This window comes from Ochotona princeps, chromosome 20, assembly GCF_030435755.1.
Source record: "Ochotona princeps isolate mOchPri1 chromosome 20, mOchPri1.hap1, whole genome shotgun sequence".
Taxonomy (NCBI): Eukaryota; Metazoa; Chordata; class Mammalia; order Lagomorpha; family Ochotonidae; genus Ochotona; species Ochotona princeps.
The window spans coordinates 21,018,121-21,044,765 of record NC_080851.1 but is presented as its reverse complement, the minus strand read 5'-3'; the positions used below and the strand labels follow the sequence as shown (position 1 = coordinate 21,044,765).

General features: G+C 42.7%; 2 protein-coding genes across 5 annotated transcripts in view; one reads left to right on the top strand and one right to left on the bottom strand.

The window, feature by feature from the left end:
* Positions 1-10,448, bottom strand: part of MATCAP2 (microtubule associated tyrosine carboxypeptidase 2) — a 41,592-nt gene extending 31,144 nt beyond the window's left edge. For both annotated transcript variants that reach the window (XM_058678058.1, XM_058678060.1), the window contains exon 1: positions 10,271-10,448. In XM_058678058.1, the coding sequence (XP_058534041.1) occupies positions 10,271-10,307 (37 nt within the window). In that variant the 5' untranslated portion in view covers positions 10,308-10,448. The remainder of the gene's footprint in view (positions 1-10,270) is intronic.
* Positions 10,113-26,645, top strand: part of ANLN (anillin, actin binding protein) — a 55,133-nt gene continuing 38,600 nt past the window's right edge. For 2 of the 3 annotated variants that reach the window (XM_058678056.1, XM_058678055.1), the window contains exons 1-7: positions 10,113-10,357; positions 16,660-16,813; positions 17,967-18,275; positions 21,181-21,566; positions 23,033-23,258; positions 25,897-26,087; positions 26,355-26,462. In XM_058678056.1, the coding sequence (XP_058534039.1) occupies positions 10,340-10,357; positions 16,660-16,813; positions 17,967-18,275; positions 21,181-21,566; positions 23,033-23,258; positions 25,897-26,087; positions 26,355-26,462 (1,392 nt within the window). In that variant the 5' untranslated portion in view covers positions 10,113-10,339. The remainder of the gene's footprint in view (positions 10,358-16,659; positions 16,814-17,966; positions 18,276-21,180; positions 21,567-23,032; positions 23,259-25,896; positions 26,088-26,354; positions 26,463-26,645) is intronic. The other variant, XM_058678057.1, reaches the window with a different exon arrangement.

Here is a 26,645-nt window from a genome sequence, read left to right as displayed (position 1 = left end):
CAATCTTTACTTGTGTAATGATTTAAATAAATACTCTACCAATATTCTCTTGTATATCATTTTGGATTCTAAATATCTTTAGTGCTAAGGACCATATAAAGGTAAAAAATCAAAATAATCCAAACATTTTAAAATACATTTGTGTAGTATCAAAATATTCTTGCTAACTTCAAGAAAATAAATTTTCTGCTTTTTTAATCAAGCTACTGCTCATCTTCTCCTTTTACTACCCTTGTCAATGCAGTTGTTCGTCCTCATCTAGCTCTGTGCATCTGCTTGCTTAATTACTGATTCATGTTTTTGCCTGCTTAGTATTTGCATTGGCTACAGCATCTGCAGCTGTCCTCTTGGCCACTTTTGGCTTTGCATTGTTTTTACATGTCCACCCGAACAATGAACAATCCCGTCATTTTAAGAAACTTTGCTTTATACCTGCTTCTACATTAACCATTCATACAGAGACAAACGATTGATTTGATTATCAGTTACTGCTCTATTTCAGAAGCAGTAATTGCAAAATCAAGTTAAGAACTTACTAAAACTGGCTTTAATAAATAATATATAATATATAATAATATATTTATTTATACATGTTTTAATAACTAGGAATGCCATTGTTGGTATCTTACTGGAATAGACCCACTTTCCTTTCATGATCATTTGTGATCATTTTAATTTCTGAATACCTGCAGTGATGATTTCCAGCCAATTTTAAATTGAAAAGCTATGGGAGCAGCAGGCCTTGGTGCGGTGGCTAAGGTTCAGCTTGAGACACTTACATGCTACACTGGAGCACCTGCTTTGAGCTGTGTCTTCACTTCTGATCCAGTAGCCTGCTGTTGTACATCCTGGCAAGCAGCAGACGATGGCTCAGACACGCAGGACCCGACCATCCATGTGGGACACCTGGATTGAGTTCATGGGTCCCAAGGACTGTGCCTGACCTAGCTCCAACTGCCATGGACATTTAGGGAGTAAATCAGTGGGTAGAGCATCTCTGTGTGTCTGTTTTTAAAATTTAAAAACAAAATAATTAAAAAATTTGAATCATAGGAATTCTTTGACAGAACTATAGCTCCTTTATGTATTGTGGAATTCTCATGGTGCGGGTAAAGAGCTTATTTCTTGTCAGTAATTTTAGTGTTATTAATTACTTATATGAATCTATGTATTCCTTTTACGTGCTACCTAACAGAATGAACCATGTGTGTTGTTGACAAATATTTACTTAACATTCATCTATTAGTTGATGGAGTTTGGGTATTTAAAAAGTTGGTTAAGCCATGTCTGTAATAAGAGAGTATTGCTTTTTCTTTTTTATGTTTTAATTTTTAATGAGTTTTTCAGTTGAAAAGAGATAAAGAGATCTTCCACCCACTGATTGGCTCCCCAAATCAGGGAGCTGGAGGAGAAGCAGAGAGCCAGGACTCCAACAAGCTCTTCCATATGAGACGCTAGCATTGCAGGTGGCAGCTTTGCTGGCTGCACCATGACATCAGCCCCTGTTTTCTTTTTAGAATCCCAGATCAATGTCCTGTTCCCGGAAGACTCGGAAGACTTGTCAGCCTTAGTTGGAAGAGAGAATGCCTAAGAAGAAGACAAGGCCGAACGGAGCCTAAAGAACCTGCTGAAAGCTGCTAGAGAGACAAATGAGAATCATGTCACACTGTCCACCGCAGAGATCCATTGTGCTGAGAGCTGAACAAGCACACATCGTGGTGGAAACCCAGAAGGCATCTAATTTCTGCTGGGGAAAAAATCGTCTTTATCACCAAATATGAATTAGGGCATTCAAATGACATTTATTTACTTTTAAAAGAATGGTGGGTGGTAAGAAGAAGCTTCTAGAAAATGCCTTTGGTCTTATTTCTTGCTCTGTTGAAACTAATTTACAGCAGTCTATGTTGCTAAAAATGTATGAATCAAAGAAGATTCATCTGCAGCCTGTTCTTATAAAAGAACAGGGCAAGGCTAGTTGCAGTCACCCAGATTCAAACTAGCATCAAGAGAAGCCTCCAGGCAAACTCTTATGAGCATGGACTCAGGAAAGAAAAGAACATTAATAAAAGGAAAAGAAAGGAAAAAGAAATCCAGGCTGGGGGCAGTTGGTAAAAAGGTTTTGTCCTGGCTTTAAAAAAAACAATTAGTGATGTTTGAATGCTTTCAGGACATCTAGGCCAAGAGAATGAAATGTTTCCAGTGTGCCCACATTTAGGGGAAGGGCAAACATTAAGTGGAAGCCAAGTAAAAGCAAGCTTTATGAAAGTGCCTTTGTCGTACATGAAGACCACGTAGGAGGTGGGCAGGATCAGTCTGGGCTGCAACACCCGTTGGTTTGTGTAAAAGACAAGGCTGGAGACAGAACTGACCCAGCAATTTTAACCACCTGTGTGCATAAGCTGATTGGGGCAATGGACTGTTCTAGACCCTATATTGTTAGGCACACACAAGAATCAGGTCTGTGATCACCTCAGATCAAGCTTCTCTGGGGATCCCCCCCGAGTTGAATTACTGGACTCAGAACCCCAACCATGGATAAAATTGCAGGTTCCATGGTCTGACCATGGAGTGCACATGTCAGAGCTGGGCCTCCTCAGTGGCTTAGACAGAGCAGTGGACAGCATGTCCAGGTGCACATGGAGGACATGGCAGTACATTGGAGTCTGCAGAGAACACCTGGTACCACAACAGAAGATGGAGGACAGAACAAATTAATTGATCATCTACCCCAGGCAAGTGTTGGCAGTGAAAATCTGGGCAAACAGAGACTCTAAGGTGGACTATATCAACCAGTGGATTCTGGAGAGATTTCTTCGTGCTTGGAGTGGCGAGATAGGCAGTAATTCAGAACTATTGAACTATAAAAACCTCTTGAGCAGGACCCTCGGAGCATGCCCCACCTTGGGGACTATGGGGTGGTGTTGGGTGACTGTCCTACATCCCAGGATGCAGAGGTTATTTGGGAGTCTGGGTGTGGCTTCTCTTCTTATCCTCCCTTTTTCCCAGATACGGGAAGGAAAACAAAGAACATGTGAAAATGGTGATCTCACCCACCTTCCTGTAGCCCTTGACCCTTATCACCCTAATCAACTATGTGAAAATCATCAAAAAATAAAAATAATTAATGGAAAAAAATTGCCATTGTGTTTTTACCTCAATGAAAATAAAACAGGGCCTGGCACGATAGCTTAGCGGCTAAGGTCTTCGCCTTGAACTTGCTATGGTCCTATATGGGTGCCAGTTCTAATCCCGGCAGCTCCACTTCCCATCCAGCTCCCTGCCTGTGGCCTGGGAATGCAATCAAGGACTGCCCAAAGCCTTGGGGCCCTGTACCTGCGTGGGAGACGTGGAGGAAGCTCCTGGCTCCTGGCTTCAGATTGGCATGGCACTGGCCGTTGGAAGATTTTCCTGTCTGTCTCTCCTATCTGTATATCTGACTTTGCAATAAAACTAAAATAAATTTTAAAAAAAGAAGAAGAAAAAAGAACTAACTTTCTTTAATATGAGTTAGCTCAAAAGTTAAATTTTGTAAAAATAGCTTTAAGGATCATAGGTATGGAAAAGTAAACAAAGCATAAATTATAGTGTGCAAATACATACAATAATCCTCTCTTAATGAGAGCATTTACTGTGGGCCATTTAATATTAAATATTAATATTCATGCTATCTACTTTAGAATATAAAAAGGAAGATAAACTGCATGGATTTTGAGAATTTTCTGTTAAATAAAGGTGTGCCTGTAGTTGCCTTGTTTTAGAAATGGATATATTTGAGATAGAGAGGAAGATCAATGAAGCAGAATAGAAACACCAGAAGGGAACCCAAACAGGTACAGCCAAATAATCTTTGACAAAAAGACAAACGACAATCCAGGCAAATGGGAAGGTCTCTTCAATAAATGCTGTTGGGACAACTGGTTAATAGCCTGCAGAAACAAAAAGATAGATCCACATCTCTCACCATACACTAAGATCAGATCTAAATGGATAACAGATCTAAACCTACATCCAGAAACCTTCAAACTTTTGGAAGAAAATGTTGGAAACACACTGCAACACTTAGGGGTAGGCCCTCACTTCCTAAAAAAGACTCCAAAAGCAGTAGAAATCAAGACCAAAATAAACAATTGGGACCTCATCAAACTAAGAAGCTTCTGTACAGCTAGAGAAACAATCAACAAAATAAAAAGGCAACCCACAGAATGGGAGAAGATCTTCGCACACGACATAGGTGATAGAGGGCTAATCTCCAGAATATACAAAGAGCTACAAAACAACCAAAATGTCAAAACAAACAAGCCACTCAAGAAATGGGCACGGGAAATGGGCAAACACTTCACAAAGGAACAAACCCAAATGGCAAATAAACATATGAAAAAATGCTCAAGTTCCCTGGCAATAAGGGAAATCCAAATTAAAACATCAATGAGGTACCACCTAACGCCAGTAAGACTGGCCCACATGAATAAAAGCACCAACAACACTTGTTGGTGAGGTTGTGGGGAAAAGGGAACCCTACTCCACTGCTGGTGGGGCTGCAGGCTGGTTCAGCCTCTATGGAAATCAGTATGGAGAATATTCAAACAACTCAAAATCAACATACCGTATGATCCAGCAATAGCACTCCTAGGAATATATCCAGAACAATTGTTTTACGAGAAACCAACATGCACTCCTATGTTCATAGCAGCACAATCAGTAATTGCAAAAACATGGAAGCAACCAAAATGCCCATCAACAGAGGATTGGATAAGAAAGCTATGGTTCATCTACTCCATGGAATACTACTCAGCTATTAAAAAAAACAAAATGCAGTTCTTTGTGGCCAAATGGGCCAAACTGGAAACCATAATGCTAAGGGAAATGAGCCAATCCCAAAAGGTTAAATACCACATGTTTGCCTTAATTTAAGATGATATGATGTTATGTATAACATGTTATGTTATGAATTTTTTATGTTGTGTATAAACTAAAATTGAAATGTAAGTGAGGTGGTCACAGAAGGTGGCTAGGAACTCGCATTTACTTTTAACATATTGGTTACTCATTACTATGTCAATTAATTCCATAATGATGTAAATTTTTGCTGATGGTATGTTGGAGCTTTCAGTTGACTGGGATGATACTCTGCTGGCTCTGTCTTCAGACCAGAGAGGGTATACCTAGGAAGCCGTTGAACTTGACTGGACAATAAGATGCTGGACTCTATGTTTGGTATACGCTTGCAATGGGGAAATCTCAACTGAACTTGAGCTGTGGTTATGCAACAAGGTGGAGGAATCCACCATGGTGGGAGGGTTTGGGGAGGGGTGGGGAGAACCCAAGTACCTATGTAACTGTGTCACATAATACAATGTAATTAATGAAATACAAATAATAAATAATAAAAAAAATTAAAAAAAAAAGAAATGGATATATTTGAAAGCACACTATATTTCCTCACTCCCTGGAACCCAAACATTTTTTACCACGTGTATTATGCATCTGAGGGCTGGAGAAAGAGAGTTCTGGTGTGCTGGGTCACTCCCTTAAATGTCTGCAGTGGTTGAGGCTGGGTGAGGCTGAGGCCAGGAGCAGACCTCACCCCCGCCCCTCATGCAGGCTGCCGACTCAGCTACTGGAGCTACCAGCTACTGCCTCCCCTGGGGCTCTCTATTTGGCAGCCAGCCGAGAGTGCAATTCAGGCACTTGGCCTTTTAACCTCAGGTCAAATGCCTGCCCTTGGAACATTGTCATTGATTAAATTAGAGAAGCAAAAAGAACCTATATAACACCAAGAACTATTAACAGCATAGAAATTAGTCCTTTTCAGTAACCTGTATCTGATACTCTTTGAAGATTCTTATTTTTTATAATAAGTGTAATAAAAGTGGAGCAGGGGCTCGATGTGATGGCTCAATGACTAACTTCTCACTTTACAACTTTACACGTGCTGGGATCCCATAGGGGTGCTGGTTTGTGTCCTGGCTGCTCCACTTCCCTTCTGGCTCCCTGCTTGTGGCCTGGGAAGGCAGTCGAGGACGGCCCAAAGCCTTGGCACCCTGCAGCCATGTGGGAGACCCAGAGGAAGCTCCTGGCTTCTGGCTGTGGAAGGTTCTGCCATTGCACTCATTTGGGGAGTGAATCATAGGATGGAAGATATTTCTGTCTCTCCTTCTCTCCATAAATCTGATCTGCCTTTCCAATATATATTTAAGTGTGGAGCATCACCCAGATAACCCAGTAGGACACTTGCCTTTAATTTTTCTTGCCACAGCCTTTGGGTTAGATCTTGGCCTTTTCTCTCCCTGTAAAACAAGAATATTTATTTTACTATATTATTTGACAAGTTAAATGAGAAGGTGTGTAAATGTATTTTGAGAAATTAACCATAACGTATAGCACTTGGAGTGTCCCTGTTGAAGTCAGCGCTTTCAAATTTTTGTTTAATAGCCTTCTTTTATGTTATCTTCAAAATATGGTTATTTCTTTTGCCTAAAAAAAAAGACTTGAATCCAGGCACTTGGCATTTTAACCTTAGGTCAAATGCCTGTTTTAGAAGCAGCAAATACTCATTTTCTAAGATTACCTTTACTCTCTAATTGCTTCTGCCTTACAACTTCGGTTTTATGACTAATATAATACATTGTTGTCTGCACCTAAATAGCTTGGCAATTTGTGTTTATTACTTAAATCACTAGGGGAGTCCACTTCTGATGACTGAGGTCAGCCGCTTTAGTTTCTTTGCATCTCAGTTACTCCATCTCTCAAACAGCAATGATAGTTACTTTTTTACTCATTCCATTAATATCTATGCCACATGATCATTCAACAGATCTCTTCTGCACTTTGGCGCTCAGAAGGTGCTGAGTACAGATATAAATAAAACAAGATTATAGCTTAAACTTCAATAAAGAAGAACTGGATAATAATTCCATAATTCAATGTCAGAAATTGATAAGCACAATAAGTCTTAATCATAGACAGTGTTGGGGAGGAGGAGAGGCTCAAACGATCAGGAAAGTGCTGTCCAAGCAAGCAGTACATGCATGCTCAGATCTTGCCATGGTTTGAATGTGCTCTCCCACATTCTTTTACAGAGAGGAAAAACAGAACTTCCATCCACTGGTTCTACCCAAATGGCCAAAGTGTCCAGAGCTGAGCCTATCTGAAGCAGGAGCCAGGCGCTTCTTCTGGGCCTCCCACACAGGTGCAGGGTCCTAAGGCTTTGGGCTGTCCTCTATTGCTTCCCCAGGCGTAAGCATAGAGCTGGATGGGCAGAGGAGTAACCGGGACACAAACCAGCGCTTGTATGGGATCCTGGCACTTGAAGGCAGAGCATTAGTCACTGAACCAACACGCTGGCCTACTCCAGGGAATGAGAAGGCAAATGGGATTAATGAAAACACATACATTTTAACTGTATATGGAATTTTTTCTTTTTTTTGGTCATTGTTCTCAGTATTTCCATGTACAACCTTTCTTGCTAATGGTTCATTTACTTGACAGAGATATGTTCATCTGCTGGCTCATTCCCCAGATGGCTGTAATGGCCAGAGCTGGGCCGGGCTGAAGCCTGGAGATTCTTCCAGTTCTCCCATGTGAGTGGCAGGTGCCTAAACACTTGGGCCATATTCTGTTGCTTTTCCCAGACCATTAGCAGGGAGGTGGATCAGAAATGGAGTAGCTTGGGCTTGTGTCATATATGCCCATATGTGATGCTGTCCTTTCAGGCAGTGGTTTTTACCCGCTATGCCAGAATACAGGTCCTGAAAGTTTTATTTAAAAAAACAAACATTTATTTACTTATTTGAAAGACACACAGAGAGCGATCATTTGCGGGTTACTCACAAATGCCCAGAGCTGGATGAAGCCCAAGCCAGGAGCCCCAAACTCCCTGCAAGTCTCCCACACGGGTGGGTGGCAGGCACTGAAGTACCTGGGTCATCATTCCCTGCCTCCCAGTTTGCACATTATCAGGAAGCAGGCCTGGAAGCCAGGGAGCGTGGCCTCCAACCTGCACTCTGCAATGGGATGTGAAGTCCCAAGCAGCGGGCAGCAGCTAGATGTACTATGCCGTGAGGGGAAGATCATCTTTTTTAAAGCTGGGTAGATGGCAGGTACATGATTATGTTTTGTTATTCACATTTTTCTTCTTTGAAATTGAGAAATATTTCATCACAAATTAAAAACTATTTTATTTTTTTAATTGGAAAGACAGACTTACAGAGAGATGAAGACACAGAAAGACCTCCCATTCACTGTTTCACTCCCCAAGTTGCCACAATGGCTGGAACTAAGCCGATCCAAAACCAGGAGCCAGGAGCTGCTTCTGGGTCTCCCATGTGAGTTCAGGGTCCCAAGGCTTTGGGCCATCTTCTGCTACTTTTGCAGGCCACAAGCAGGGAGCTGGATGGGAAGTGGAGCATCTGGAACACGAACTGGTGCCCAGATGGGACCCCAGCCCTTTGAGGTGGAGGATTTGCCAGTTATCACATCAGGCCCATCATCACAATTTTTAAAAAGAAAAAAAATCACTCTAGCTTATACACTGAAGAATGAGCTAATGGGTGTTAGGAGGGAGAGCGGCTTGTGAGATAACCGGCACAGACCGAGTGCTGAGCAGTTTCAGGCACAGTCGGTGCTTCTACACGGGAGCTAGTGTGTGGTGGGGATTATTAGATCATCAGCAATGCTGAGAAAAGATAAACCACATGTCTTGAGCACATTCTACTTGAGGCCATTGCAGAGAAACTAAGGCTCATGGGAGCTATAGCCAGGGGCCTAACGGCTGCATGAATTTCTCATGACTCACTTTCCAGTGTTGTTTCAGACACACAGACGTGCCTTCAAAATAACACACCCCTGTGCTTGCAAAATAACACACCCCTTGGCGCCTGAAAAATCACGAGACTCTGTTCCCTTTGATTTTGAATCAAATGTTAATAACTGCACACATGATAGACATGGACAATGCCTGTCAGTCTCCGTTTTTCATCAGCCTGTCCTAGGACCCCCGATGAAGGCTCTGCAACTGACTTTGCCTATTAGGCAAAAATGCATAACCTGATGTCTGTGGACTTCACCAAAACTTGTTCAACTGTTCATGACTGATTGCATTCAAGGATTCGTCCAAAGCCAGAGACCATAGTGTCCCATGGAACCCAAATCCCAAGCCGATTTTCGCTGGTTCACGCCCATGGTGAAGTTTCTTACAATCTAGAAGCACTGCATTCTTGTCCCAGATGTTATGAATGTTCCTTCGGTCACAGTTACTGGCTTCCCTGGGAAGCGTTACTGAACACACTGGCCCATCCTGGGAGGAATCTTTGTGTTTTGTTTGACTGTTGGGCAGTCATGGTGATCCACCAACACTTCAGCACCAACTGTCCTGACAAGCCCTCGCACAGACTTGCTGCAAAGGGCATGGCTGACACAGCCAGGATGCCACACGCCTGCCAGTTTTGTATACTCTGCACGGAAAAAGCAGTTTGAGCTAGGCTGGAAAGCGGCTTATGAGTCGCGAATGGGACTTTCAGTTCTCCTGGACCTCTTGCTTGCCTTTGGAGTGCTTTACAGAATTCTTCCAGGTTCAACCCTGCAGGCAGCAGCTGGCTGGTGTTTAGAACAGGGAGCACCACAAGCGTTTGGGGTGGGGGTACAGTCTCTTAGTTCTTGTGCGCCCTATTTGTCCAATGAGAAAGGCCTTCTCCGTTTATGGGGGGTCTGCTGGTCATTGGCCCCAAGGGGACCAGGACTCATTAGGCTGAAATAGGAGCTGGAGATGCCTGGTGGGGAAGACCCAAAGCGCCCGCGGGGCTCCACACCTTAGGGCTCTCGATTCCCCTTCAGGAATGAAGGGCGGAACGCCCAACGCCGGGGTTGTGAAGAGATCGGCTTATACAAAGTGGGGTGCGAGCGAGAGAGCGTACAGCGTGAGGTTTGGGGCCAGGGGCAGGGGCCGGCCGCCACCCGAGCTGCTCCTCGTCTCCAACGCCTGCGGGACCCCGGCGGCGGCGGGGGCGGCGACTCCACCACTGGGAACTTCCGCAGTCCCACACGTCACGTGACCGTGACCGAGCGCCGGGGAGGGGAGCGCCGCGCCCCGCCCCTGCCCGCCCAGTGCGCAGGCGCGCGGCGCCGGGCGCTGAAATTCAAATTTGAACGGCCGCAGGAGGCCTTGTCAGATCCTGGAGGCTGAGGGGCGAGGAGGGCGGGCAGCAGGAGAAGCCCCCCAACCCAACCCCGGACCCCCGGTCTTCCTCAGGACACAGACTGAGTGCAGACTCACTTCCTTTCTTTTCCTGACTTTGAACCACCGTTTCCATCGTCTCGTAGTGGACACGTGACGCCGGGGGCGATGGACCCGTTCACGGAGGTGAGACAATCTGTGGGCGCTGCCGACCATGACCCCCGGTCGGCGCCCCGACCCTCCCCACTTTCTGTCAACCTCGGGGTCCGCCCGGCGGAGGGCGCGTGCGCGCGCGTGCGCGGTTGGTGCGTGCGGGGGTCCGGCATCCTGCGGGTGGGAGAAGCGGAGCTTTCGGGGGTCGCGGGGTAGGGTTACGGTGATCTGCGTGTCTGGGGTGTGTCTGCGTCTTTACTGTTGTCCCCGTCCTACGAGTGCAGCTTGGGATAAAGCCTTTAGTGTGTCCAAACAGAAGGTAGCCGAACAACTCCTGGCCGTCCCGAGTTGGTGATTTCTCCCCTCCTCCTGCCCCCCGAGGAGGCGGCTTGGGGCCGGCCGAGCAAGTCCTGCTGGAAAAACCCGGACTCCTGGCGGGGTGGAGGCAGGGGCCCCGAGAGGGACTCAGGGCTGCATGCAGCCTCCGCCTGGAAACCCGGTGGAAGTGCCTGGGGTGGGCCGAGGGGCGTCCCGCCCCCCGACGGAGAAGCTGTGCGTTTAAGGCGCTGATAACGAAACGGCGACGACACGTTCAAGCCAACTGGGGCTCCAAACCGTTGCATTCATTCCTCCTCGCGGGGTTTCCTACCTAGTGACACTTGGAGAGGAACTGAGGGGCTAGCCAGCCCAGGGTGAACACCGCAGCTTCATGAGGCCCCTGCTGAGAAGCCTGCAGCAAAGCGAGGAAACCTCCTCGCGTTCTGGGAGCGCTTGGTCAGCAGGGTGTTCACCTCGTCTTTCCTTCCTTGGGGAGAGGGTGTGTCTTGCATGGCTGCCTGTTTCTCTTTGACAACGCACCCTCTTTATTCCAGCGCAGTTCCTCTTCCTTCAGGGTGTTGTGAAAAGTTTCAAACTGTTAGTTTTGAATTGTTGCACAGTGGACCCCATAGTGATTCTCTGCTGGACTGAAAGCTTAGACACTGTGAATGATGGAAGTACCCCTTCCCCTTTTTTGGCGGGGTGGTGGTAATTACAATTCCATAAGCAAGGATAACACATCAAAGGTTTCACAAATGAGTTCACTCATATTTCAACACAACACTCGTCTATTCTGTTGTAAAGCCTCAGTCGTCCTGGGGGAAAACATTAATTTCCTCACCGTAAGAGCTTTTACCAAAAAATCTTCAATCTGAATTTGTGTATGTCTGAAACAGTAGGACTGGCCATATGTGCAGAGCGCCTTCTGCTTACGTTGATGTTAAGAATATTTTAGGGTATATTCCTTTGTATTACTAATGCAGACTAGGATTCCATAAGATGTTAGCCCTGTGTGTTTTCCCTAAACAGTTGTCAGAAACAACATTTTCAACGTCGTCTGAAAATAGTACTGCATTATACTTAAAAATTTTATTCTGTATACTCACAAATTCATATGGGTTCATGTGTGTGGTTTATGTTATGAAAAATGCAGTCGCTTACCGTTGGAATGAACAGCTTCAGCCTCTTTTCCTTAATTGGTAATGAGGGAGCCCTTTGAATTGGATCCAACTATTGGTGCTTAGCTGGAGCCTCCCCAGCAGTTTTTGCACAGAGAAGGGAGCCGCTGCTGTGGTTCCCCGTCTGCCGAGCACTGAGCCGTTCTTGCCCAGGCTTCCTTCTCAGAACCGTGCAGTCCAGGTCCTTGAGAGATCTCCCAAGGGCGGTTCAGCATCAGTCCCTTCCCATCAGCTAGGAAATCACCCATTACAGTTTCAGGGCCTTTAGGGCCTATCCCAGGCTGCAGGCAGTCTTACTTCTGTTTTCTTAGGCAAGAAAGTTGGGCCTCGCTCTCTCGTGCTGTCACTGTGACTGTCTGGCACTCTGCTGCTCTCTCCTGCCCAACGTGGACCTGACCTCCCCCTCACAGTTGGTTTTCCGAGGGAACTCCCTTTTCACAGTGTTTGTGAAACACGTTGAGTATGTTTCCTAAATGTGAGTTTCGTAAAGGTAAAGACTGTTCGGAGGCAATTTTCCCTAATATCGAGTACTTCTAATAACATTTTACTAAGTCAACATAGCAGGAAGCCAGAAAGTGCGAGTTATTTTATGAACAATTACATGCCACCGCAACTGCTAGAGCATTTTAGAATTACTTTTTAATTGAAGAGAATTTTGAAATACTCTAGGAAAGTTTAGTGCTGCTCGTTCACCTGTTGTCTGAGGCCTATAATTATCCATACGTGGCCATATTGCTTTGTAATATCCGTTACCTTTCTCATCAAATTACTTTGGAGCTCTAAACATCATGTGATTTCATAATAAATGTTCAGTATTTTTATCACACACTAAGCATTCTTAAAAAAAAAAAAAAGCCCTCCCACAAAATCACAATACCATTATCACACTTAAAAAGTTAAAATTCTTGATATCACTGATATTCTGTCATTGTTAAGATATCTTTAAATGCCTCCTATGTTTTTTTGTGCTTTATTTGTGGACCAATCAAATACATAGAAGAATCCTTCTGACTACTGGCTTGCCAGGAAACTAAGGCACACGCTTATCATGATGAGATGTAGCATTAGATGTGGTTAAGACAGTTTATAGTGAATTGGGTAAGGGCCCAGACTTCGTAATTTGGGTAGAATGCTGTGTGCCCAAGTTAGCTACATGGCTTGTGGAGCGTTGCCTAACACTGCAGTTCCTCATCTGTAAAACAGTATCGAGGGGCCAGCGTTGTGGTGCCGTGGGTTAAGCTGCTGCTTGTGTACGTTGTCACCGTCCTGTTTGAGCCCTGATTTGACTCTTGGTGGCTCTGTTTCCAGTCCTGCTCCCGCTCATGTGCCTGCAAAACAGTGGCTCTAATGCTTGTGTCCTGCCACCTGTATAGCAGACCTGGATAGGATTCCTGACCCTGGTTTGTCAGAGCCCCTGCAATTTTGGCCATCTGAGGAATGAACCAGTGGAAAGAAGATCTCTTTCCATCTCTCCCTCACTGTCTTCAATTCTACCTTTCAAAGAAAGCAGTAGAAATAGAACCTCTCAAGTAAGGTTTTTAGGATGAGATAAATCAATGTCTGCCAGACACTGAAAGTACTTTTCTTTAAGTCTTGTGTAATTGTTAGTGATTGTTGTACTTATTAGGTGAATTCAGAATTGTATGGGCATTGGTTTATTTCACCCCGATGCAACTCCCTGCTGGTGGCTGTGGTAGATGGCCCAAGTGCTTGGGCACCTACCACCCTAATGGGAGACCCAGATGGAGTTCCTGGCTCCTGCCTTCAGCCTGACTCAGTCCTCACTGTTGTGGCATGAACCAGTGAATGGAAGCATCTTTATCTCTCCCTCCCTATCTGTGACTTTCAAATACATCTTAGAAAAATGTATCTGAAAAAGAAGAACATCTGAGTTTGAAATCTGCTCATGGGTGAGGGTCATTGTGTCCTAGAATACTATAGGAAGACCCAGAAAAAGAAAATGGGCATGGTAGAGCTTTCTTCTGGAACCCAAGGAGAAAAAGCTGCAATTAATACCCTTTTTAAAAGTATTTTTTCTTCTGATGAGATACCGTCAATCCTTTAGTTCATGCAGGCTAAATATAAATAAATGTGTTGCCACTATTTTGAAAGATTTCTTTATTTTCCAGAATGCAATGAAAGTGTGTATTGCCCCGGGAAAATCTACTAGAGCATGTTGAAAATAACAAGAAGTCAATTTACATTGAGTCAGATTTGTTTGGGAAAGCAGGGATGTCAGTATTATTATCTAGCAAACTTTCTTACTGAAATAATTTGGAGGTAGTATGGCAGAAATTGTTATACATACAAACTTTGATCTTCTGAGATTTAGCATAAGTATTTTGTGTCCAATTTATACTAACCGTTGTATTATTTTGTATGTCTGTGTTTGAAGATGTGACGTTTGAAAGATTGTGCCTTTTGTTTAAAAGAACCCTTACATTGTTTATATGCTATTATAAAAAGGACTATTTACATTTTTTGAGTTCTTGAATTTATGTGCTTTAGATAATCATATTTTTAAAATTTTTTGTATTTATTTGCTTTGTTTTACAGATTAGGGGACATTTTTTGCTTATCTGCTTTTTTTGAAATCTGGAATTTTGAAATCTGTCAACAATGGGACACTTGTGCATGTTTGAATGGCAAAACCACATTCTTTTGTTGTGACCCATTGCTCATGGTAACTGAAGCTACATTGACTCACAAGTCTTCCAACTGATGGGAATGGAATGTGGGCATGGCCATGAGTGAATTTCATTAAGCTGGCTCTGTGTCTAACCAGGGATAGATTTGCTCATTGGAGAATTACCAGACTTAAAATGAATGCAGCCATATGGTCACCTTTGGGTGTGGTGAAGTAGCCTTTTATTCACTAGGGGGAAGGCCTGCTTGGAAGGACCTGGCTCCTCAATGCCTTCAGTGACACAGCATCTTTAGTGTTACTACTTTGAGTAACCTCCGAATTAGTAGTCATTCTTAAGATGAATAGAGAGTTATACCTCATTCCAAATAGAACTTGTGTTTCTTTTGCATACTCAGAGGACCTAGCAAAATTCTCGTATTTTTAAATTATTTATTTATTTATTTATTTGGAAGAGTTACAGAGGTGGAGAGATCTTCCATCAGCTGATTCACTCCCTGTGGGGCTGCAACAGCCAGGGTGGGGCTAGGTAGAAGCCAGGAGCTTCATCTGGTCTTCCAGGGTTCCAGACACTTGGGCAGTCTTCCACTGTTTTATCCAGGCCATTGATTAGGGAATTGGATTGCAAGTGGAGCAGCTGGGACTTGAACTGGCACCCTATGGGATACTGACATCCTTAGGTGGCTGTTTAACTCACCATGCCACAATACCACCTTGTTGTTTCTATTAAGGAATTCAAAAGACCAAATGGAGGTCAGTTTCTCTGCACTAACTAGTGTATCTCTATGTGAGGCAGCAATAATGTTCTGCAGTCCTTCTGTTACTGTGTTCATTGAGAGAGAATGTTCTATAGGGACTAATGTGAGTTTTACTTTATTGATTCCAACAGGAGAATCAGTTGATTCAGTTTAAGAAAAGTATTCATGAATTTGTGGAGTGGTTGAACTTTTAATTTAAAATTATTCTGTTATATGTTGAGAGTAAATAAACTGTTTTCCTCTTAGGATGTGTCTTAAGTTTTCTTTTTCTTTTTTTTTTTTTTTAACTTTGTTTCCTCTTTTGTTTATTTGTTTAAGTTTCCTAAAGATGGAAATGATCATCTCTTGCTGTTTACCAGCCTGCCCGAGTCATTGTCGTGGTGGCAGTATTAGTTTTGCTGTAAATGATGTAACCAACTTCACATGATATCTTTCAGTTCTGTAGGTCAGAAGTGGATTTACTAGGCTAAAATAAAGGTGTCAGGAAAATTTCTTTCCTTCTGAAAGTTCTAGGGAAAAGCTTGTTTCTTTGCCACCTACATCCCTCAGCTTGTGGCACCTTGCTTCATCCTCAGCATCTTCACCCATCCGCATTGCTGTGACTGCTGCTTGCTTTGCTCGCGTGTTCTTCACTCTGACCTTCCTACCTTCTCCGCTTCTTTTCTCTTATAAAGACTATTGTGATCATAATTGGCTACACAAGTAACCCAGGATAACCTCCATCTCAAGATTTTTAATTCAGTCACACTAGCAAATTCTCTTTTGCTATGGGGGGAATTATAACAGGCTGGGAGATTGGGACACATCCATTTTGAGGAGGCCATTATTCCCAGCACAGTAATTTGGTAGTCTTCTCTCTGAAGCTCCTGTTGGCTCAGTGGGGCTGTTCCCTGCCTGTTTGCCCTGTGGTCCTGCTGGAGCTTTCACAGTCTGGAAAATTACCTGAGGGTGAATGGCTGCAGTGGCCTGTGGGATGATTAATGCTGGCTGTGGGCACAGGCCACCTGGGCTCTTTAATGGGGTAACAGTATTCTAAGGGGAGGAAAGCAGAAACTGCAAGCCTTCTCCAGGCCTGAGATTGGAAGCCACCTAGTATATCAGTGCTGCATTTTAATTTGTCAAAGTAGGTCACGAGGCCTGCCTAGATTTAAGGGTAGGGAATTAGAGTCTAGCTTTGGTGGGAGCAGAAATAATCTGTGGCCATTTCACACCTTGCATAGCAATGTTTACATATTTTACTGCCCTTTTAATGTGCACATTGTATCTGTAGTGATTTTGACATTGAAGTGCTCATTTGGTGACTTTTGCCTTCTTTACTTAGGGTCTCACTTTTGAAATGAATTCAACTATTCTTTATGATTGGTGATTTTAGAAGATGCTTGAGGTTTTGTGACCACTAAGCTTGTATCTTAATACTGTTTGATTTTGTACTTGCAGAAGCTACTCGAACGAACCCGTGCCAGGCGAGAGAATCTTCAGAAAAAGATTGCTGAAAGACCCACAGCAGCAGCAAGGTCCGGGGCTCAGGCCAAGCGTGCCAGGGAGCCGCTCTCAGAAGCCAGTAACCAGCAGCCTCCATCCACTGGGGAAGGTAAAAGTCCTTGAGGGGAGAAAGTAAAATTTACTTTTTTTTTTCTTTATTGACAAATTAGATGTACAAAGACCAGGAGAGACAGAGAGGAAGATCTTCCATCCGATGATTCACTGCCCAAAGGACTGCAATGGCCGGTGCTGTGCCGATCCAAAGCCAGGAGCCAGAAGCTTCTTTCTGGGTCTCCCACGCGGTGCAAGGGTCCCAAGGCTTTGGGCCGTCCTCGACTGCTCTCCCAGGCCACAAGCAGGGAGCTGGGTGGGAAGTGGAGCAGCTGGGATTGTTGTTCATCCCACAGCACCACTCAGTGGTGCCACTCAGTTCATATGAGGAGTTTCTGCGTTTTTTTTTTCTTTTCATTTTTTTTTTTTTTTGACATTTATTTGTTAGAAAGGCAGCATTGCAGAGGGACAGGATGAAGGAGAGGTAGTAAGAAGAGTGGGGCAGGACCCGGCGGCATGGCCTAGCGGCTAAAGTCCCCGCCTTGAACGCCCCGGGATCCCATATGGGCGCCGGTTCTAATCCCGGCTGCTCCACTTCCCATCCAGCTCCCTGCTTGTGGCCTGGGAAAGCAGTCGAGGACGGCCCAAAGCTTTGGGACACTGCACCCCCGTGGGAGACCTGGAAGAGGTTCCAAGTTCCCGGCTTCGGATCAGTGCAGCACTGGCCGTTGCGGCTCACTTGGGGAGTGAATCAACAGACGAAAGATCTTCCTCTCTGTCTCTCCTCCTCTGTGTATATCTGACTTTGTAATAAAAATAAATAAATAAATAAATAAATCTTTAAAAAAAAAAAAAGAAGAGCGGGGCAGAGAGAGATGGCTTTTCCATCTGCTCATTCATTTCCCCTAGGTAGGTGGCAGGGGCCCAAAATTGGGCCGTCTCCTGCTGCTTTCTTAGGTGCATTATCTTAGCAGGATGTTAGATTGGAAGTGGAGCACAGCAAGGGATGTCAGGGCTGTAGGAAGTAGCTAAACCCTGGTGCTTGGCCCCAAGAGTGGAGTTGAATATTTGTCCCGTTGTAACTAAGTTGCTTAAATAAATTTAAAGGCATGATGTTTTGCTAGTTTGGTAAGTACTTCCTCAAGTTATTGATGCTATGAGAAATTACACAATTTTGAATGTCTTTTTTTCTTTTTGTCTTTTTAATTTAGAGAAATCATATACAAAACCATCACCATCCAAAAAACACTGTTCCGACAATGCGGAAGTTGGAGCTTCTAACCTGGAAAATCAAGCACCAGCTGAGCCAGGGCCCGCAGTGACTTCCCTGAGGTCTGCATCGCATCAACCAGCTCCTCCGGCCTCTGCTGTCAGCGAGGCCGCGGCTGCCTCCCCAGCCCCGCTGGGTGGGAGGAGAGGGCTGGCCACCAAGCTGGAAGCCACCGCGGTCTCTTCCGTTAAAACGCGCATGCAGAAGCTCGCAGAACAGCGGCGTCATTGGGACAGTAACGATATCACAGGTACAGACCATAAGTCTTTTTTTTCCCCAAGATTTATTATTTTTTTTTATTGCAAAGTCAGATATACAGAGAGGAGGCGAGACAGAGAGGAAGATCTTCTGTCCGATGATTCACTCCCCAAGTGAGCTGCAACAGCTGGTGCTGTGCCAATCTGAAGCCAGGAGCCAGGAACTTCCTCCAGGTCTCCATGTGGGTGCAGGGTCCCAAGACCTTGGGCCATCCCTACTGCTTTCCCAGGGCACAAGCAGGGAGCTGGATGGAAAGTGGAGCTGCTGGGATTAGAACTGGTGTCCCTATGGGGACAAGGTGAGGACTATGCGTTCAAGGTGAGGACTTTAGCCGTTAGGCCACTGTGCCGGGCCACGTTTTAGAAGCTGTTTAGGCAATTGCATAACTAGAACTGAGGCCAGATGACCAGAAGGAATGAATGCTCCACGTAAAGTTCAGATGATCTTCTATAAATTTGAATGATTTTTAACTAAAAATTTGATAAGTACTAGACAGCAGAGAGTTAAGAATGATTATTTTGGGGGAGTGCAGTATTGACAGTTACCTTCAAAGCAGACATGGTGTGGTGTGCAAGGCACTTAAATATATATGTTTTAAGGATTGATTTATTTATTTGAAAGAGTTACAAAGAGAGAGAAAGGGAGACACAGAAAAAGAAAGATCTTCCATCCTCTTGTTCACTCCCTACATGGCTGCAACAGCTAAGGCTTAGTCCAAAGCACTGAAATATATATATTTTAAGATGTTATTGGGCCTGGCACGATGGCCCAGTGGCTAAATCCTTGCTTTGCTCACAATGGGATCCCATGCGGGCACTGGTTTGTGTTACTGTTGCTCCACTCCCATCCAACTCCTTGCTTCTAGCCTGAGAGGGCAGCCGAAGATGGCCCAAAGCCTTGGGACACCGCAGCTGTGTGGGAGACCCAGAGGAAGCTCCTGGATCTTGGTTTCAGATTGGTCAGCTCTGGCCGTTGCTGCCGCTTGGGGAGTGAACTGGCAGATGAAAGATCTTTCTCTGTGTATCTCCTCTCTAAATCTGTAAATTTGCCTTTCCAATAAAAATAAAAATCTTCCTTCTTAAAATATTTTTTTATTTATTTGAAAGATATAAAGAGAAAGGGAGAGCAGGAGAGACAGAGAAAGAAAGATCTTTCATCCATTGGTTCACTCCCAGATAGCTGCAGCAGCATAGGCTTCAACAGGCCAAACTCAGGAACCTGGGATTCCATCTGGGTCTCCCTTATGGGTGGCAGGGCCCCAAATTCTTGAGCAATCTTCTGCTATTCCCAGAAACATTTGAATGGAGGTGTTGGGACTTGAACAGGTGCTCATGTGGTATGATGGTATCATGGGCAGTGTTCTACATTGCCATCCTCTGTAAACATTTTTGTTCTAATAGTATTCTAGTTTTACAACAGTCTTTTAAGATACATACTGCGTTTATCTCCATTTTATACAAGATGTTGGGTTCAGAAAGGCTAAGACTTGCCCTGATCATCAAGCTAAATTTTGGAGCCCAATATTTTACCCTTAGAGTTCTTATTCTTAGTTGTTGTTACCTGCCTGATCTTGTTTTGGTACATTAGAGAGTACAGACTGTGTATGGTGTTAGCAGCACCTATTCATTTGCAGCAATAGGTGGGGTTCATGTGTTTCATTGTAAAGTAAGAGGAGGCTAATAACCAATAACTGTGCTCGAATAGAAGTATCTATGGGTGGAAAGTCAAGAAAAGACTGTGTTGTCTTTTTTAAAAAGGATTTATTTCATTTTTATTTGAAAGGCAGAGTAACAGAGAAGAAGGAGGGAGAGAATCTTCCTTCTGCTGTTTACAGAAAAGAGAGAAAGAAAAAGAGAGAGAGAGAGAGAGGCAGAATCTTCCATTTGCTGATTTATCCCCCAAATGGCCACAGTGGCCAAAGATGGGCTGGTCTGGATCCAGGAGCCTCTTCTGGGTCTCATATGTGGGTGTAGGGGCTCAAGTACTTGGGCCATCTTTTGCTGCTTTCCTAGGCTATTAGCAGGGAGGCGGATCAAAAATGGAGAAGCTGCGGCTCAAACCTGCACCCATATAGGATGAAGGTGCTTCAGGTAGAGGCTTAGCCAACTACGCCTGTTTTAACATGTCCACACAACAACCAAGGCCGTAAGTGTCCTAGAGCATTAAATATGGCAGTGATTTTGAGTATTATTAAAGAAGACATTAGCAAAGTCCTCCTTTATCCTTGAAAGGAAATCTCATTCCCCCATATTCTGTTTGATTTTAAGAAGTGAAAGCTCATGAAGTAAATAAAAATGGTTTAGTGATGCAAATCAGGACTGTGGACCTAAGTAAGCTAACTGTTGTTTATACAGTAAAGTATAATTTCTCTAAAACTTTTCTGCACTACCTGGTTCCAATCCCAGCTGCTCCACTTCTGTTTCAGCCCCCTGCTAATGTGCCTGGGAAACTTATGGTGGATGGCACAAATTCCTGGGCCCCTGTACCCACATTGGAGATGTGGAAGAAGGCCTGACCCAGCCCGGGCTGTAGTGATCGTTTGGGTGGTGAACTAATGAATAGAAATATCTTTCTTTGTCTCTGCCTCTCTGTAAACTCTGTCTTTCAAATAAAGAAATAATTATTAAATAATTTTTGTGAGGCATATAATTTTAAGGTGTACAATATTATATCACCATCTAATAATCTTAAAATGTAATTTAAATGTATGATGTCTTATTCATTATCCATCAGAAAATTGAAAAACTCTAGATGTACAAGGTTTGCTTTTGAAGTTTGGTTTGGTGTCATCTGTTTGAAAAGATGCTGTACACAGAACTTTCTAAATATTCTGTCTGGAGTTACCCTGTTATGCATATGAGAACATGGTTTTAAACTTTTTCTGAAAATCTTTTCAGATGATGTCCCCGAAAGCTCACTCTGCACCTCAGTGCCCCTAGAGGAGAAGGCTGCCTCCCCACCTAAGCCTGCACTTGCAGACACCTCAGCAACCCCAATAGGGCGAAGGGGCCGTCTGGCCAACCTTGCTGCAACTATTGGCTCCTGGGAAGATGATGTAAATTACTCATCTGCGAAACAGAACAATGTACAAGAACAGCCTGGCACCACTTGTTTATCCAAATTTTCCTCTGCAAGTGGAGCATCTGTTGGGATCAATAGCAGCAGTGTTAAGCAGGAAGCTACATGCTGTTCCCAAAGGGATGGCGATGCCTGTTTGCATAACGTCCCGTCCTCTACTGCTGCTGACGCATCTTTGGTTAAGGCTTCAGTTTCTAGCTCTGTGGTAAGTGACAACGGTTTTGTCTTTGGAAGTCTTTTTTTTTCTTGTTGATGGGAGTGATAGTGATTGCATGTGAATATAGACTATATAACATATGTAGAATTTTTATATGTGCTTTTAGAATACCAGTTTTATAGAAAGTAAATTAACTTGATACCCTATCGCAAGATGAACTAGCAGTTGAACATTCAAATTGCACTTATTTAGGGCAAATCCAAAGAATGTAATAGTAGAATGACAACTATTTCTTGATCATCAAAGGAAGCAGTGAAAATGACTTCCTCCTTTAGGAAGCTTTGCATAGATATATAAATATAAGAAACTGGTATTTCTGAAAGACTGAAAAAACTAGTGATTATTTGCCTCCAGGAAGATGAATTGCTAAGTATGAGCATCAGGATGGTATTACATTTTCACTTTGTATTCATTTGAAATATAAGAAAATTTTACTTTGTGAATGTTTTACTTCTGCAGTTTTTAAAAACTTAAAAAAAAAAGGGACAAAGTCGTTTTGTTTTGGATGATGTTTGCATAGTTGATTAGGAAAGTGTAGTTCTAACCATTGTCCTTGTTGTGTGCCCTGGCTCTGGAATTAGACCTTCATTTAGTCCCAGTTCTGCCAGATAATTAGAAGTATAGCTTTAATAGGTGAAACCTCCTGCAAAGCTTTGTATTTCTACATGAAAAAGAAAAAAGGGTTATTGAGGGACTTTAGCTAAGATAGCATGCATAAACCTCTTAGCAGAGTGCTCGCCTGTGTTGGAAGTACTTAATGCTTTGTTATAATTAGCCCTCAGGTACTGGATACTGCAGGTTGAGCAGTCATCTCCAGTTTGAAATCTGATGCTTTTTGACATGACACCACACGTGTAAAATCAATGCCATAAAACTTTGTTTCATGCTCAGAATCACTAAAATTATAAGCTCTACTATATAAAATTAATTTTGAGGTTATTTTTTCCAGGTATATATGAAATGTATATGAGTTTCACCTTTAGGCTTGGGTTTCGTCTCCATGTTATCTTGTAATGTATTCCAGAATCCAGTCTCTAATATGCCTCTGAACCAAGATATTTCAGAAAAGGAATACTCAACCTGTAACTTGTTAAGCTTATGTTGAATTAAACTACAAATTAAGTGCAATTTGAGCTAATATCAATAAAAATTTAATGAAGGTATTAGTGCAATAATATAGAAAAAAATTTTAGATAGGAAGTGACCTCTACCTCTAATAAAGGCCTTTCGATACATTACACAGACTGAACTACTTACTATAATTTAAATTAAAGTGTTTTCTAAGTTGATTTCTCCCTGCCTTTCAAATTATTTTGGCATATGAGAGAGTAAGGATATGTTTTATTTTGAAGACTTTCATAAAGGCTGGCAAGTCATTAGTATTTGTGTTCTTTTAATGTGACCGTCCTGTAGACTAAGTGGCAAATGTGGTGTTCCCTATTATTGTGTTTCAGAGAGCAGCTTCATCCCCTGTGAAATCTCCTATACACTTCACCAATACTAAAACTTGTGAGGTACAAAATCCTGAGCGTCTTCAAAAAACTCCTGTTAGTCCTCTGAAAGTAGAGACATCGAAGCCCATTGTGAAGTCAACTGGGTCCCAAATAGTTCCACCCAAAGAAGAACCAAAAAGAGAAATCTGTTTACAGTCTCAAACTAAAAACAAATCAACAACACCAGGTTGGGCGTTTTCGAACATCTAAAATTACTGCTGACTATATTGAGAATATTATTCTCAACATTTTGAACACTCAGTTATGAATATTACAGTGTTGGTTTGCCAGGGTATATGCACAGATATTCCAAGTGGGAGTTATTCAGCTTTGATTGGTTGAATGAATATTTGTGAATCAAGAATAGCTCATTTACTGGTCAAAATATTAAATATGCTACATTTTGATGACTAATACATTTTTGCTAGCATGATCATGTTAAGCCATATTTTCAGTTTTTAATGTAAACAAGGCATTTATAACTGGAAGTTGCATTTTTGGAGCATAATTGAGAAATATTCTTGTAATCAAGTGTGTAAAGAAGTGCTGTATAATCTTCATTATAAAGGCAGTCCAAATAGCAGAGAGAGGTGGATATACATACTGATGACTTGACTTCTGTTATGTTTATATGTGTTAATTGTGTGTGGATGTGTGTGAGAGAAAATTAAGAATTTCTTATTATGTACACTGATGCTCTAGGAAATGCTGTGTATACCTTATGATACACTCCATACAGTATTCGTTAAGAAATGCAGGATTAAAACCGTTAGTACAAATATAAGAGGATTGCAGCAAGATCATGGAGAAATGAGATTGAGAATTTATTTTGGTTCACAAAAATTTAAAATCAATGCAATAGGTTTTTCATACTTGCTTTTCACAAAACTTTGGATGTATGCTCATAAATAACAGAGTTTAATTCAACCATATTCTTTTTCATTGGAATCACTGTCTTAATTCTTTTTTTTTTTTTTTTTAAGATTTATTTATTTTTTATTGCAAAGTCAGATATACAGAGAGGAGGAGAGACAGAGAGGACCGCAACAGCCAGTGCTGTGCCGCAACGGCCGGTACTGTGCCAATCCAAAGCCGAGAACCAGGAACCTCTTCCGGATCTCCATGCGGGTGCAGGGTCCCAAAGCCTTGAGCCGTCCTCGACTGCTTTCCCAAGTCACAAGCAGGGAGCTTGATGGGAAGTGGAGCTGCCGGGATTAAAACTGGCGCCCATATGGGATCCCAGCATGTGCAAGGCGAGGACTTTAGCCACTAGGCCATGGGCCCAGACTGTCTTAATTCTTAATTCCAGCTTTTTGAAAATATAATCATTGTTCATTATAATGATCCATAGTTCATTATAAAGGGGATAGTAGGCAGATCAGAATGGGAAGTCATTAGTCTTGTGCTAAGTAGAAATTTGTAGTTGTCAGATGACCCAAAATGAGAATGGAAAGTAACAGCAAGATCCCTACGCGAAATACACGGCTCATTACTCTTAATTCCCTAGAGCCTTAGGCTTAAACAAGAATCGTTCTTTGTAAATATTCTTGGCCATCAGATATGTTCTAAATCACATCATCAGGGCCTTAGATATAACAAGGGATCTTCAAAAAATTCATGGAAAAATGGAAATAGAAGGTGTGTTTATTTTGGTACAAAATTGAAAAAAAATATAATGAGTGGTTCCTTTGATTAAATTTTCCTGTATTTATATTTTTTCTATTGATGAGGAAAAAAGAAAACAAACATTCAAGATTTTTAAGTGTTAAACTTCTCAAAAGCAAGATAAAAGCAAATTGGACTACAGTATTGTAAGATGTTATCCTGGTCAAGATACTTGGTGACTAACCACAATTTTTTTAGTAACAGTCAATTTGCAAACACTTAAATTCTGATGGTTCAGTTCGAGTTTTCTAATTCCTACTGCCCACCCAGTCTGCCTCCTTTAAATAGTTTTTTTAAAATGCTAAATCTTGTATGATAAATTATACAGCATGCAATTAAATGGGATTTCTGAACCCTTTTCTTGCTGTTTACTTTGTGATTTTGGAATTAAGGTATTCTGGAGCAGGTGTTGTGGCACAGCCTGTTAAGCTGCTACCTGGGTTGCCCTCATCCCTTGTCAGAGGGTCTGGTTCCAGTCCTGGCTGTTCTGTGCTTTTTCTGATGCAGCTTCTTGCTAATGTGCCTCGGAAGCCATGGATGGTGGCCCGAATACTTGGCTTCCTCCTACCCATGTGTGGAGTTCCAACTTGTTGTAGATATTTGGAACCCATAGATGATAGAAGTGTGTGTGTGTGTGTGTGTATATAACTTTCTCTATCTTCCCATCTCTCTGTCACTCTGCCTCTCAAATAAATTATTATTTTTTAAAAGTTTCTTTTATTTGGAAAATCAGAATTAGAGAAGGAGAGAAAGGAGGCAGGGAAGAGAGGGAGAAAGAGTAAGAGAGAAAGAGATATCTTCTATCTGCTGGTTCATTCCCCAGGTGGATGCCAAGGCCAGAGCTGGCAGCTCCATATGAGGCTAGGAGCCAGAAGCTTCTAATGGCTCTCCCACTTGGGCACAGGGGCTCAAGAACTTGGGCCATCTTCTGCTGTTTTCCTAGGCCATTAGCAGAGAGCTAGATGGGAAATGGGGACACGAACCATTGCCTATATTATATGACAGCCTTATAGAGAATTAGCATGTCGTGCCACTGCGCCAGCCCCACAAATAAACCTTTTTTAGAAAAACCTTTTGGACTATTATGTGTGACAGAATTTTTCCCATAAAGGTTATAATTATTACTTATTTTTAATTATCCCTGAAAATGTTTTCTGTAGGAGGTGGAGGAATTAAGCCTTTCCTGGAACGCTTTGGAGAGCGTTGTCAAGAACACAGCAAGGAAAGTCCAGCTCGTAGCACACCTCACAGAACCCCCATAATCACTCCAAATACAAAGGCCATCCAAGAGAGGTTATTTAAGCAAAATGTGTCCTCATCTACTACCCATGTAACACAACAGTTCAAACAGGTATGACTCACTGTCTTGAAGATGGTCTATTTTATAATCTTAGCATTGAAGCTGGAAATCAGTCTAAACTCTAATACTCCTTTTGATTGAGATAAATACGTGATCATTCTCTGGATCACTTATTTCTAATTGTAAACTTGATTCAACATTCCTTGTGTATCATATTTTTTAAAATTTGAAACTGGGGACAGGAACATTTCAGTAGTGGTGTTTGACTTCCTAAACATGGTGTTGGCTTTTGTGTAAAGTAAGACTTTTGTGTTTTAGGAGCGTGAGAAAGAACTGGCCTGTCTCCGTGGCAGATTTGACAAGGGCAATTTATGGAGTGCAGAGAAAGGCAGAAATTTAGGAAGCAAACAGCTGGAAGCCAAACAGGTGAGGTGAACCAAAATTGTGAAAGTGAACTTGGTACCAAGAGGATGTTGGGATGTTTTACTAAAACACTCCATGCAGACTTTGCTGTTTCAGGTCACAGTGACGCTTCCCTACATACACATTTTTTTTTTAAAGATTTATTTAGTTTATTACAGTCAGATATACAGAGAGGAGGAGAGACAG